Raw genomic sequence first — 15,774 nt, 5'->3', positions numbered from 1 at the left:
ATTCACCATTCACCATTCACCATTCACCTTCTCCCTTCTATACCTTTCTCCTTAATTCCCTCTATTATTTTCCAAATCTCTTTTCCTTTAAAACATGTTATTAATAACAAGAAACAAACATTTTTTAATTATAAGTATTTTTCTCGTATTAAATCTTATTACCAAATACGTATATTGTGATTGTTTGACCAATGTAAGTAGAAAGAACTTTCCCAAGAATTTTGTTTTTGGAACTGCATCCTCTGCATATCAGGTACTTTCTTTTTTCATTTTTCCATTTATTTTTTATGTGTTTTTATCAAATACATGATTTTAATTTCTAATATCTTTATATATATATAATATAATTAAAAGTATATGAAAATTAAAAAAAAATGATATTATGAAAATCTGCATTATAAACAAATTAAATAATAATTAATAAGTGACAGAACTATAGTTTACATTATAAGAGTATATAATTATATAAAAAAACTAAAAAATTCAACATATTTTAAATTGTTTAGTCTAATATGATTGGTTTTGAATTAGCAGTGAATTGCCGGTGAAAGTTTAGTCGATCATGTGATGTATAGTATGCTTGTATAGCAGTGTGATTTAGTTTTGTCTGTATTTGTGTTTAAATAAATACTTCTATATGTGGTCAATATATACTCAATTCTATATATATATATATATATATATATATATATATATATATATATATATATATATATATATATGATACAAACAACAATTAGTGGAGATGGAGAATATAAGAAACAAAAAGTAAACCATCATGAACTGAGAATTTCAAACAGGTTTTGCTAGAGTTATTCCTTGCTTCTAGCTTCATATTCCCTCCTATTCACTTAATGTGTCTTATTTGACTTTTCACTATTTTTAGGTGGTCAAATAGGATCACATATGAAAGAAAAAGAGTAATATCACTATTTTTAGGTGGTCAAATGGAACCACATGTGAAAGAAAAAAGTAGTATTTTTTAAATTTTTATAGTGGTAAATTGGAGTTTGTATGTATAAAAGTGTGAAAAAACTAAGTTTAGTAGAGGTAAATTAATAAAGGTAATATACTCAAAATAAAAATAAAACATTTAAAATAACTTGACCAAATAAGAAAATAAGACAATTAGGATGAATAGGAGAGAATATAACTTTTGTAAACCAAAAACAAAGCATAAAGTAAAAATGTTATTCTTAGCAGATGTTGTCACTTAAAACAAAAAGTTTTATGTTTTTATGATTTATGTTAATTGGGTTATTTATTATATACAACAATTAGTTTAAAGCAGTAAAGATTAATTTTAAATTTCTAAACATATATCTTTGAGTTTACCTCCTGCCTCCTGGGAGAATCACTCACAACTCAGGAATGCAGTACTTAGCCATTAACAATTTTGGTCAGAATAATTAATATATTTGTATTTAATTTGAGCTACGTTTAACAGAATGACCTTAAAATTATCGAGATTGCCTAATGTCATAATTTGTGATGTACGTTTTTGTCTCACATATTTATATTGCCATAGTTACATAGACAAAAGAAATATGCTAAAGCATGTAAATAAAATTACTAACAGAGAAAGTTAAATTTAGAAATGTAGCAATCTCACATATTATTATTAGAAATGGGAATCTATTTGATCATATCCATCGAATTAAACAATTCCATAAATAAATTTAAATAAACTAAAATTTTTAGTCCCTACTCGTATTCATTCATACCAAAGATTAAAAATTGTGAAATAAATTTTTTAACATTTTATTTTTAGGCCGGAATCAAATGGAAAAACATCCAATGAACAATCTAAATATTAAAAGTTCAAATTTTCTAATCGTAATAATTGATGGACTATTTTTAAGAATCTGTGTGTGAGAAATAAAATTAGTGAAATGTGTTGCAAAAGAAAAATGAATTTAACTTTTGATATGAAGTATGTTTAAAAATTTGGCATTCTCTAAAATTCTCACAATAGAGAAGCATAATTCTACCATTGATAAAAGTCCTATAATCTAAAATCGGTGAGGGTAATCACGTGGGGAGAACATGTAGAAAATGTTGTATTGTAAAGAAAATATAATAAAATGAATTCTTCAAGTAATATAAGAGTTATTCTTGTATGAAAATGTCTTATGGTCAGATAGATTTAAAAATAGGTCTTTTAAATAATTATAATGAATATCTTGATATTATAGGCTATCTGTCCTAATTAATTTATGATTGTCTCGTGGCGCAACAATTTTAAAAGAGAGTTTGCGACAAGATAAATGTATAGGAAATCTGATAAACTTAGGCTTGTATACAAAATTCATATGAAAAGAGAATTGATTGCACAATCCAATGATGATATTTTATTTGATAGAAAGAGTAGTTTATAGAGTTTATATATTAGTTAATTCTCTTTAATTAATTATTCAGGTAGGTTATTTTTTTCCAACTAATATATTAAAAATTATATAAAATTAAATAAGACCAATGATTAATAAGGTGTCTATCTCTTGAATAGATTATTTATTTGTATTTCCTTTCAAGGCACAATAGCTGAGTAGGCGGGTAAGACGTAAAGCAGGTGGAGGAATAAGGAGTAAAGTATGCCTTAAATAGTTAATTTGTACTACAATTGAGCCTCGAGAAGGTCACTAGACAAATTAGGGAATTTGGGTTGTTTAAGTAATGCTTATGGTTAAAAATAATGATATCCATACTTCAAGGGAAAACAAAACACTCTAAGATTGCTTCTTGGTTGACTACCTACAATTATTGTATTACATCAAAATTTATTTGAGTCAAATGATATTAAATTCCTGACCAACTTTTTTTCTAAATGATTATAGGTGGGTTTGTAAAGTTAAGAAAAAATTAATTTTTTCTTTAGATAGTGAAAATCGTCTGTTTATTAGACGATTAAAAGGAAAAATCATTGAATATTAAGCTAATATATAACTTTTGATTCTATTCAGCTTAAAATAAAATGCTTTTTTAGACTAGGAGAGTCGAATTCCAGTTCCCATCCAAATTATGTATTGTGTTTCAATTGGTTTTAGTTTTTTTTTTCTAAATCAAAATGTTCTTTTTATAATCGTGATGTGATTTTAGAAATATCATACTTGTTCACAAAAACTTAAAAACAAAAATATTAGATGCCATTGTTTTGTAAAATGAGTTGGAGTGTAACATTTATATAGAGTTGCTATCCTTATTAAATAAGGTAATTTAATGGAGAATCGAGTTTTAGGTTTGATTTTATTTAAATATTTTTTTTCTCGACCTATCTGTTGAATTGTACAAGTCCTTATATAAAGTCAAAATCAACATTGAGGATTACTTTTAATCTATGAATTGAGGCAATCATGTTCGTAAAGATGTTTGAAAAAGACCTAATAATTCGATATTTATCTGATCTTGTAATCAAATTAAATTTTAATACGAAATCAAAACAAATTTAAAATCACGTAAAAACTAATATAAATACAAAATTTAATGTTAAACACAAAATTTAATTTTAAACTAATTCAAAATAATGACTTTGATCAAAGCGCATATAAATATTGGTTATTGCCTAATAAAATGGGGATGGTAAAGACAGTTTGGACAGGAAAAAAAGGGAGGTTCTTGTGACAAAGCATGTGTGAACTTGTGAAGTGGCGTCAGACTAGTGGAGACTGGAGAACATCTCCAAATGCGGCAGAGTATATCGTTTTTAAATTTTTCTAGAAGGGTCTCTGAGTGGCTCATTTCTATTTTATTTATTTTAATCAAATTAATTCAAGTTTAGTTTAGTATAATCTCAATTCAATTTAATTCAAATCATTTTTGTAGGTTCTTTTTAGGTTGGTCAACTTTATATTTGATCTTTTTAAGTCGTGTTTTTCTATCAAGGGAAAATCATAAAAATTTCTTATCATTAAAATTCTTAAAAAAAATATGTGATGACTTATTTTATTTTTTAATTCTTATTAAAAGGACCAATAATTGTTTGAGTTATGGTCAATTTTTACTCTGTTTACTGAATTACTGACTCTGTTCTTTTTTGTTCTTTTTACATTTTCCATTTGAAAATTTTATTTTTTTTCATTTAGAATCATTCTATTTTAGTGACCAATAGAATTTAAGGAAATTATTACACTCACACTCTAACCTATAGAAACTAATTTACATTTTAATTTCCAATGTATTTACTTTATATACACTAAATGAAATTTAGTAACGCTATCTTCTTTTATTACACTAAATGAAATTTCCAATAGAATCTTTATTTATTATATTATTTTACCGAACTCTCATAGTATCTATTGTTTAATTACTGTTTATCTTTATTTATTTCCATATTTGAAGATAAGAAAGGAACAGAGGGAGTGAATCATACTCCCTCCAATTTACTACTAATGTTTTATATATTCTATCCAATGTACTTATTCTATTCCTAATATTTCTAATAGCTATGGAAGATTTTACTAAAAAGAATTATAGAGGTTGATATACATGATCTTTGCACTGAGACGAATCAAACAAAATTTCACTTCACTATATTTTAACTTATAGAGTAATAATAAAATATATAAAAAATAAAAAATAAATATATTAGTAGTGAATTGGAGAGAGTATTTTACTACAATCGGCCTTGACCCTGTTTTTTTGGAATTTTCGAATGAGTTATTTTCGGATCATATGTTTCAACTGATTTAATAAGCTGTCTATGATAAAAACGTTTTTGTGGGGCCAAACTCAAAAATGAACGGATTTAAGAAAGTTTGAATTGGGTTGTTTCCGATTGCAGTATGAAGGAGCAGTGAAAGAGGACGGTAGGGGACCCAGTGTTTGGGACAAATTTGCACACCAATTTGGTAATGTTTACTTTTTTTTATTACTTTCTCTCTCCGTTCTTATTTAGTTTGCAACATTATTTTTTGGCACAAGTATTAAAAAATGTCATTGTCAAATGTATAATATCTATAGTACCTCCTAATATTAGTATAATAATATATAAAGTGAGTATAAAGTTGAGGTAAAATAGAAAATTATTGAGTTACTTTTAGCCAAAAAAGATAATATTGCAAATATTATGAAATATGCAAAAGAGGAAAATATTGAGACGGAAAAAGTACTAATCACTCCTACTAAAGAAAATTAAACTTGTACTTTAATATTCGATGATTTAAGCATTTGAAATTACAGTTAACGACTACAAAAATCTCCATCGTAAAGCTATTAAAGACACATTGATTAACTTATTAAGGAATGTGGTTGTAGGATATATATAGCAAAGTCGGTGTGTTCGAATAACAACACGACTTTGACTTTGTGTTTTGTTAACTACAAAATTTGATGCGTAATCCGAATTTAGGGTAACACTCCCACAAAATTAGGAACTATTTTGTCTAGCTTCCATTAACATATATAGTCAACTATTGTTTTAGAAAGGGAAAATATTTTGATCACGCTATAACTAAATATGTGAATTTATTATCAAACTTAATTTTCTTTAAAACTTAATTGAAATATATGGATTATAACTTGGAGATTTAGAACCATAACATGAAAATGACATACTTAATAAAATAGGAAAAGTACATAGTTTAAATAAATTGTTTCTCGAACTTCATTGTTTTGACAGATTTTCCAAAATTTGAAATTTTTTCCTATTCTACGTCATCCTTTTTGTTGGGCCTACTATATATCTAGTCCGTCTTTTGTGTTATGAGTTTATATTTTTGTTTTTGCTTTTTAAGTAAAATTCATCGATCACTTTTAATATGTGTTTTATACTTAATTTATAAGTTATAATATAGTCAAATAAGATGTTGAATGATTCCTCTCAATGTAAATTTTATTAATATCAATTTTTTACATTTCTAATCAACCATAACTAGAGAAATTTACAATTTAAATAGTGCATTAGATAGAGCGCAAAAGGCAAATGGGACAATAATAGTGATAAGAACAAGTAGTAATTCCTCCGTTCTGTTTTACCCACCACATTAGGATTTTGCTCAAAAATTAAAAAACTGATATATTTGTATTAAAAAGACCATTATAACGTCTAAAAAAATAAGTATAAAAGTTAATTAATAAGATATGAGTAAGGAAAAAAAGGAGCGAATTTTTACATAATTATGTTATTTTCAATGATAATAATGTAACAAATAATTTGAAACCCTTGTTTTAAAAAGCATTATTAAGATGTTTTAAAATTCAGTCAGTAATCACTAAACAGATTAGGCTTCATACTTATGTTGCAGGTAAGGTAATAGATTTCAGCAATGCTGATGTTGCTGAAGATCATTATCATCGTTACCTTGTAAGATTCACCACTCTCTTCTTCATTGTTTCCTAATTCCACATCATAATTATCTAATTAAACTAAACCAACACAAACAGGATGATATTAAACTTATGAAGGACATGGGAGTCAATGCATACAGGTTCTCTATATCTTGGACTCGAATTTTCCCAAGTAATTCATTTCTCTTCACCTTTTAACTAATCCAATTTCATTTTCATATTGGTCCTGAATCATTTACAGACTATTTGGTAGTCTGTATATTGGTGAGAATGGTAATGAAAAGTTAATTTAGTTTTGGTTTACAGATGGAACAGGCCAAATTAATCAGGCTGGAGTCGATCATTACAACAATGTTATCAACGCCTTGCTTGCTAATGGTACATATCAACTTTAATTTCTTGTTAATTCATTAATTCCTCGTTTACAAACTGTCAAGAAAATAACTTAAGCTGATAATTAAAGCCTCTCTCACACGAGAGTCTGGCCTTTTAGACTGAAAATGTGGATGCATCAATACATCTCCTCCGCATACCTGACACCGAATATTCCACTTTAAATGAGGGGTGGTTGTGATTCAAACCCATAGCTTCTTGTGAAGCTGGCTTTAATATCTTGTCAATGAACTTATTCAACTAATAATTTAAGTTGATGGTTGAGACCTTATAATATGTTATATACTCTAATACTAATGAAAAGAATATTAAATCTAATGTCTTAAAATGTGATAGGAATTCAACCATGGGTGACTATGTACCATTGGGACACTCCTCAAGCCTTGGAAGATGCATACAAGAGTTGGCTTAACCCTCAGATCATGTAGCACCTCTAACCTCTCATAATATTACTACCAAATTATGCTATATAATACAGATATTGATGTGTTTTTCTTTGTATTTGTATGTAATGATATTAGAGATGATTTTGGAGCTTATGCGGAGACTCTATACGAGAAGTTCGGGGACAGAGTTAAACATTGGATTACGTTGAATGAGCCTCATACGGTGGCCTTTTCAGGCTACGACATAGGCATCTTTGCTCCTGGGCGGTGTTCCATTCTTCTTCACTTGTTTTGTAGGGCAGGGAACTCTGCTACCGAGCCTTACATTGCTGCTCACAACTTGCTTCTTGCTCATGCCACTGCTGCCAATATTTATAGGACAAAATACCAGGTATTGATGCTTGTTAAGCAAATTAGTTATGTGTGTTGAAATGTACTTTAGTTTATATACGATTGAATTCATAATCAAGGTGGGTTTTGGACATGTTTAAGGTATCCGACCACACTGTATACCCCTAGAACTAGGGGTGCCTAATAGGGATGGCAAACCCACCTAAAATTTCTATACTCACCGCCTATTCACCACCCATGGTGGGCAAAACACGTCTGCCTATCTGGTATGCATTCAAACCGATTTCCACCCACTATGGCCAATTGGGTATATCCATAATGGGTATACCCCACCTTATATCCGCCTCACATTCAGCCAAGTTTGTGAATCCTTACAAATATAATTATACATCTAATAATGTCTATAAACCATATAATCTAATAAAATAAAATTAATATCCTTAATGTTCTGTCAATAGTTTTAATAAAATACAAAATTAGTACACTGTAGATACAGGGTGAACAGCTATAGGGTAAAGCGGGTGGATATGAGCCGGGTAAGACCTCATACCCACCACCTACCCACTACTCATGGCGGGAGGACTTTTCATACTCATATCCATCCACTACCAGCCAAAATCATACCCATATCCACCCCAACTGGAACGAATGCAGTGCGAATCCTGTATACTTTTTCCGTCTATCATCCCTAGTCTCCAATATTCATATTAGTTCACATTACTTTAAGTTTAGTTTAATTACTTAGATTTCAGACCTCAAATTTGCCAACAATTGCAGAAAAAGCAAGGTGGATCAATTGGAGCTTCGTTCGATGTAATGTGGTATGAGCCAGCAACTAACACAACAGGAGACATTGAAGCAACACAAAGATCTCAGGATTTTCAGCTAGGCTGGTATAGTACCTTTGAGTATTTCATATTTTGCATACTTTCTTTACGAAATTGGGAAAACTAATAGGCCGAAAAATTTTCAGGTTTCTTGACCCACTGATGTTTGGGGACTATCCAAGCTCGATGAGGCAGCGAGTTCGGGATCGTTTGCCAAAATTTACAGCAGAACAGACGGCTCTTATCAAAGGGTCTCTAGATTTTGTTGGCATAAATCATTATACAACTTATTATGCAAGGAGCAATAAGACCAACATTATTGGTCTTCTGCTCAATGATGCACTTGCTGATTCCGGAACCTTAACTCTTCGTAAGTCTGTTGGAATATATGACATATTCTGGGGTCTCAACTATCAATTTAAGTTTTTGTTTAAAATGGTTTTTTGACATGGTATCGGAAGCCATTTGACAAGAGGTTACTGATTCGAATCTCAAACACTCCTCATTTAAAATACAATGTCTAGCGCCAGGTATGAGTTGGGCTTGTGCTGCATCACACTTCTAGCCCAACGGGCTCTCGTGTGCAATGACTTGTTAGAGTATATAACATATCTTGGGGCCTCAAATATCAACTTAAATTGTTGGCTGAGTTTGTTTCTTGACAGTTTTGTGGTATATCTTGCATTAATTTATTACTCGATTATTCCATCTTTCTGTGAGTAATTATACCCTAAATTCTTCTTGCAGCATATGGTCATGACGGAAAACCTATAGGAGAAAGAGTAAGTTTCCAATTACGTATCTTCAGCTATTTTTACACTAACACTATGTTTGAATAATAATTTTGGGGAAAAAAGAAAGGGAGGGAAGAGGAACGAAGAGAAGGGAAAGGAAGCGAAGAGAAATGAAAGGAAAATAGCTCTTGTTTATATAAGAGGGAATGGAAGGAAGATGAGAGTTATTCCTTCAAATTTTTCCAACTTTGGAGAAATTGAAACCTTAACAAAGAGTATCCATAAAATCCTTTCAATTTCCTTCCTTCCAAATCTCTTCCCTTTTATTTTGCTATCAAAACAAGGAATTTTTCGTCCCTTTAAATTCCTTTCTTTCCTTTTCCTCCATTTCCTTCTATCCAAATACATCCCAAATGAGCCAAGGGTCTCGCCAACACCTCCTTATCTCCTTTGATAAGGGTATGGTCTGCCGTCCATCCTTCTCCACATCCTGATCATAACCTGGCCTTATCTCCTTTGATGATTTGGATTCATTACATATGTGCAGGCTAATTCAATATGGTTGTACATTGTACCTCGAGGAATGAGAGAATTGATGAACTATATCAAGAACAAATATGGAAATCCCACAGTTTACATTACTGAAAATGGTATACTAATTAGTCTTGTTTAGGAAAACAATACCAGTTCTCGTTCTTTATTTCACCTGATATCAAAATTGCAACGATTTCAGGCATGGATGATCCAGGGAATACCCCTTTTAAGTCCTTGAAAGACACTCTCAAAGACGAGAAAAGAATTCGATACTATAGTGGTTATCTCGAAAATTTAGCTGCAGCAATCAAGTAAGTTGTACTTCTCCCGGACTAGTTAGCCTAATTCAAAATTACTATTTAGTTTAGGGGTGTTTAATGGGTTGGGCTCCATTTTGAGTCCTTGTTCGGTTTGTGTTTAGAAGAGTTTAGTAAGGATCGGGTTGAAAATAGGTTAGACTGTAAACGGGCTCTAGCCATTTCATTAAAGATTAATGCGTACTTATCGTATTATCGTATTCTTAATGCCTACTTACATTATCCTTAATGCTTACTTATTGTATCTTTAATGTCTATTTTCAATATCTTAAATGTCTACTTATATTATTTTTAATGTCTACATACAATATTTTAAAAAATATGTAATGGGCTGGTTCAATTAGAGATGGTCCCTCAAAAAGCCGTCTCTCACAAGAATTTGTGTTATTAAAATGAAGTGGGCTTTATAAGGCTCGAAATGGGCCTTTGTAAATAGCATAATTATAGATAATTTAATTATTATAAAATACAATGCCAATGGATTATTATAAATATTTCTACAATTTAATTATTATGAATTGATCAATGGGGATTTTTATAATGTTTAATAATATAAACAGGCTGCATTGGGTCAGGCTATGATTTCAAAGTTCGGCCCATGTGAAGTCCATATTAAGTTTAAAAGGCCGTTATCCAATCGAATCTAATTCATATTTGATTAAGCCCGGCCCGTATCCGCCATTGAACTCCTCTACAAATGACCGGTCTAGTTTTTCTAATCAATTTCGAGGACTCTGATTGTTAAAATCTTGTGTTCGACACCGACTAATTAAAGAAAAATAACTCAGTTATGTTGATTTATAATGCAGTGAGGATGGATGTAATGTGAAAGGATACTTTGCATGGTCATTACTGGATAATTGGGAATGGGCAGCTGGATATACTTCTAGGTTTGGTCTTTATTATGTGGATTACAAGGACAATCTCAAGAGATATCCTAAGGACTCTGTTCAATGGTTCAAGAATTTCTTTAATTCTACTTGTTGAAACACTGCTGTATAACCATTCTTTGTCATTTGAAGAAAAGGAGGACTATCAATTTGTAATAGAAAAAAAATAGTGTGATTACAATAAAAAGGTATTTGTATTCATATATTACATTATCACCAAAATTTGGCCGAGGCCGTCTCAAATTGAGACCAAGAGTAGGCCGGCCCAATTCATGCGTGTAACAACATCACACGTTTTCCTTAGTTTTTTTCATTTTCTGGGCATTTATCAATTTTGACCTTAAATGTATCAATTTTAACATAAAGTAATACTTATTAAACATATCAATCAAAGTAAAAAATTTCAATTTGAACTTATAACTAATCAATTTTGACGTTAAACCGATCAATATCTACCTAAATATGGTTCTGTTTCATAATTTTAGAACGAAGTTATATAAAATGGTATTATTCTATCATTCTATGGATGAATTTCAAACAAAAAATGAATGGTTAATAAAACTATCAATAATAGTGTTAAAACTATTAACATATTAAATTTCAACTAAATGGTATACAATATATCTATACAATTTGAATACTTATTTTTAAAACGATAATTGAAGATTAGAAGTTCAGAATCGAGTTAGATTATAAAACATCATTGTCAAATTATATGTCATAATTTAACTATCAACATATTCAATTTGAACTAAAACATATACAATATCTTTATAGACTTTGAAATACTTATTTTGAAAACAATAATTGAAATTTATACGTTCAAAATTGAGCTGGATCATAAAACATCAATTGTCAGTTTATGTGTTATAATTTAACTATTAACATATTCAATTTGAACTATTTACAAATATATATATAAACGTGTTGAGGAAAGAGTAATATCACTATTATTGATCGATAATTAAAGAGTACAAGTACTCTTATGTTCTATTAGAATCATCATGTTGTATTGAATAAAAGTACTTGTATTGTATAATGTTTTAACACTATTATTAATAGTGTTATTGACCATTTATTTGTATGTAAAATTCATCCATAGAATGATAAAATAATACCATTTTATTAACTTTGTTCTCAAATTGTAAAACAGAACCATATTTAGGTAGAAATTGATCAGTTTAACATCTAAATTCATCATAGGTCAAAATTGAAATTTTTTATGTTAATTGATCTGTTTAAAGTTTATTATTAAGTTGAAATTGATACCCTTTTAAAAATTGATACCTTTAAGATTAAAATTGAAAAATGTCCAGAAAATAAAAAAAAAATTAGAAAAAGCATGTGAGATTGATACACGCGCGAATTAAGCCGGTCCACTCTTAATCTCAATTTGAGATGGTCTCGGCCATGACCAGCTGTTACTTATAGTTACTTGTTATACTTGTAACAAGAAATGGCCAAAGGCCCATTTGAGTCGGTTTGGGGATCACTCATCTAAATTAGCAAAGATTTGTTCACCTATGTTGATTTTTTTATATCATGGTCTTGATTTAACAACTTTTGAGATTCATATAAGTTTACTATTGCCCCAAGATTGGTAAATTTCAACAATACAATATTTAAGTATGTATAATAACTTCGTTAGAAAAAAATAAAAATTGATTCAACAAAAATAGAAATTGAAAACACAAATTAATTTTGTATTTTCAGAAAACAAAATTATTAGAGTAAAAACTTAAGTGAATATATTGTTATTGTCAATGGTAAAAAATAGTTGTAAAATACTGGAGAACAAGAAATAGAAAAATAAATATTTATTCTAATGGGATCAATTGAAATATTTTTCTTCTTCTCCTCCTAAATAAGATTGATTATTTTCATTTTCCTTGATCTTTCTCATACCATTATAGTCGTTATCAATACTCCTTTTAAATTAACCTACATTTACCTTTATTTATATGGTTTAATTTTTATTTTCTCCTTAAATTTTTAAGCTTAATACATGCACGTACTATTAAAAGAAAATAAAAGTAATATTGACTCGTAGCATATGAATTTTTTTTTTTTTCTTATTATTAAAGTACACTTTTACAGGTGCATTCCAAAGTTAATTAATTACTAATTATCAAAAACTAAACTGCTTTTTAGCCTCATAACTTTTCCCAAACTTCCAATAAGAAGGAGCCACATCATCTGCTTGCACCCATTTACCATCACTAGTAGTAAGACGAAACGACAAACTCTGCCCAACCATCTGACCATGAAAATCCCAATTTTGTCCCCAATTCCTACTCATTTGTAACCAACCTGTCTTAGAACCCTTAATTTTAACATCCACGACACTACCAGCCCCACCAACATTATACACTAATACAAGAAGAAAATAAGGATTCCCATTTATCTCAAACTTAATTCCTCCTTGTTTGTGACACATTACACGCCGATATTGCACCGGCACAACACCCGCCTTGTATACCGCGATTTTTCTGAACATTGGTTGGGTTAAATCGAAGTGTTTGGCCGGAGGGTTGCACCAATTTTCAGTTGGTTTGGTGTAGTTTGGTGGGCAAAAGTTTGTGGCTGTAACATGGATGAGTACTGTCCCGTTTTTTAGACACCATTTGGAATTTGTACATTTGATTTCGTAACATGCTCCACATGTTAGACCTTTGTTGAAAAGTGCTGTGCTTAATGCTGTTGTTTCAACACCGTAACCTTGCTTGAATAGATCCTTGTACCCACAAGCTCCAACTGCAAATCAACCATTCTAGGTTAATTAGGCAAACCATCAATATAGACTCTAGTGGAAAATGTTAGAGTATATAACAATTTTAAACTGATAGTTGAGCTCTAAAATATATCATATACTCTAATATGCCCCCTCACATGAGTGTCTTTTGGGCTTTAAGGGTAGTTGAAATTCGAACCTGTGACATTTTTATCATATTGGCTCTGATACCATGTTAAGAAACTAACTCAACCAAACGCTTAAATTGATAGTTGAGGCCCTAAAATATGCTAATTGTTATGTAATTTTACATATAAGACCACGACCATTGGTGACCCTGTGTGTACAAATCCACACAATCTTACTGATACTGTAATTTTACATATGTAACTTTTGAATAATTTTTTGACTTTAGCTTGTGTGTTTTTAATATTTAAGGTGCCTTTATATATCAAAATTTTATTAGAGATAATCATATATTCATTTATAATATACACGAGAGTATTATAAATTATTTAATTAACATTTGAAAATCTTTATTCTGATATGTTGCATAGGTCCAAAATCTCCTATAATTCATCACTAAAATGTTTAGACACTGTCAAGGATCATATGTGACTTGTCTGTTCCAAGAACTTTAATAGGTGCACCAATAAATAACATACTCTCTAATGACATAAAGCGTTTATATTTTATGACATTTTTAATTCATCGATATGAAACAAATCATTTCCGTATATAGGAAAATTATTTGGAATAATCAATATTTTGCTTCTTCCCCAACAATAATACCAATTGTTTTGATTAACTATGAATAATACCACTTAGGAGGTGTTCCTCTAAAATATATCTAACATGTTTAAAATTAAACTTTAGAAGATTATATGACAAAAAAAACCAATTTGTTAATAAACTAAAATTGGTATTATTCTAGAAACAAACCCTCATAAGTTAGTGTTATTTATGGTTAATTAAAGATTTGTATTATTATGAAAAAGTTATATTATTGTATTATTACGATAATTTTTCCTATTATATATAACATCATAAGCTATAGTTTTAACAATTCATAATCTGAATACCCTGGCTAATTAATTAGTCCCTCCGCTCCTTAATAAAGTTCTCACAAGGAATGTTCATTAAAATTAAGAAAAATAGAATATTTTAGATAGTTAATATATTATGTATTGAATAATAAATTTAATGGAGGAAATGTGGGGATCATAAATATTAAAAAAATAATAAAATTAGGAAGTGGAAAAATATAGGGACTAGGAAAAAAAGTGTTTTTATAAAGTTAGTAAAAAACATATGGTGACCATAAGAAATATAAAAATATTAAAATGGAGTTAATGGAAGATACGTAAGGACAATAAGTATTATTAAAATATTAATATGATAATAAACAAAGTTATTTATGTCTAAATTTATAATATAAATAGAAAGATTTTTTTTTGGAACAATAAATAAAACACTTAAATGCCAAAATGGCAAAAGAGAACTTTATGGAATGGAATGGAGTAATCAATACTTAAAGCCGATCGCCTGATGTGCAACATTATATATTACTTATGAATGAATTTGAACTTAATTAGCAGATTAAGATCAGCTGAAACAAAAAGGATATATTCTGCATTCATATGAAATTAAGGAAGGAAAGAACTGACACATGGTACCACTGCCATTGATTCCGCCATAACAGGTAGCATGAGCATCATCCCAACCATAGTTATCTTCCACTACTTCACAATGAAAGCTTCCCATTATAAGAGCTATGCTTATCACTATCAATGCTATACTGGAGAATTTTACCTTTGCACACATTCTCACTATTTTCTTTCCCTTATTTTTCATAATGTATATATGTTTGGCATGCATGTTTTGAAGTAAAATGAGCTAGCTATATTTATAGTCCAATTACTTGTTCTTTTGTTTGTTTGTTCAGATAGTAAGCCGAGGAAAAAAAGAGTTAGGTGAGAATCGAACAAATAAACTTATTTAAAAAGAGCGGTATTCTATTTGCTCTAATTAAGACAAGATTCAATTATCGATCAATTACTTGTTCTTGAAGATCAGTTAAGACTATATGCCTGAAAAAGTCAGTATATGATTTGTCCGCTACCTTTTCTTCTGACCTTAACTTTCAATGGGATTACTATGATTGTGTTTATGAAGATTACTTGTTGATGACGTTGTGTAGTGATGTCACTAATTAAGGGAAAGAAAACAAATTGGGGGTTGTGTTTCTTAGCTTTTGTTTGTTTGAACTCTCTTTTCTGGAGAGGTTTATTTTCTGAAATTGCAATAATATTCTAATTCCATATTACAC

At 29.6% G+C, this 15,774-nt stretch overlaps 2 protein-coding genes across 2 annotated transcripts; one reads left to right on the top strand and one right to left on the bottom strand.

Annotated features, from left to right (window-relative positions):
* The first annotated feature begins 5 nt into the window (after positions 1–5).
* On the top strand, positions 6–11,100 carry LOC130809345 (beta-glucosidase 40). The gene is made up of 13 exons (XM_057675074.1): positions 6–253; positions 4,778–4,844; positions 6,240–6,298; positions 6,379–6,454; positions 6,589–6,660; positions 7,012–7,099; positions 7,197–7,452; positions 8,190–8,305; positions 8,386–8,609; positions 8,987–9,021; positions 9,521–9,623; positions 9,707–9,818; positions 10,634–11,100. Exons 1-13 carry the CDS (start codon positions 95–97, stop codon positions 10,809–10,811), a joined length of 1,545 nt encoding a protein of 514 aa, XP_057531057.1. The 5' UTR covers positions 6–94; the 3' UTR covers positions 10,812–11,100.
* A 1,742-nt stretch (positions 11,101–12,842) lies between these two features.
* Positions 12,843–15,269, bottom strand: LOC130808515 (expansin-A6-like). The gene is made up of 2 exons (XM_057673980.1): positions 15,113–15,269; positions 12,843–13,468 (listed from the first exon to the last, which is right to left on the bottom strand). Exons 1-2 carry the CDS (start codon positions 15,267–15,269, stop codon positions 12,843–12,845), a joined length of 783 nt encoding a protein of 260 aa, XP_057529963.1.
* Between the last annotated feature and the right edge of the window lie 505 nt (positions 15,270–15,774).

This window comes from Amaranthus tricolor, chromosome 3 (assembly GCF_026212465.1).
Source record: "Amaranthus tricolor cultivar Red isolate AtriRed21 chromosome 3, ASM2621246v1, whole genome shotgun sequence".
Lineage (NCBI taxonomy): Eukaryota > Viridiplantae > Streptophyta > Magnoliopsida > Caryophyllales > Amaranthaceae > Amaranthus > Amaranthus tricolor.
Note: the sequence above shows the minus strand (reverse complement) of the source record. Positions and strands in the feature narration are given on the sequence as shown.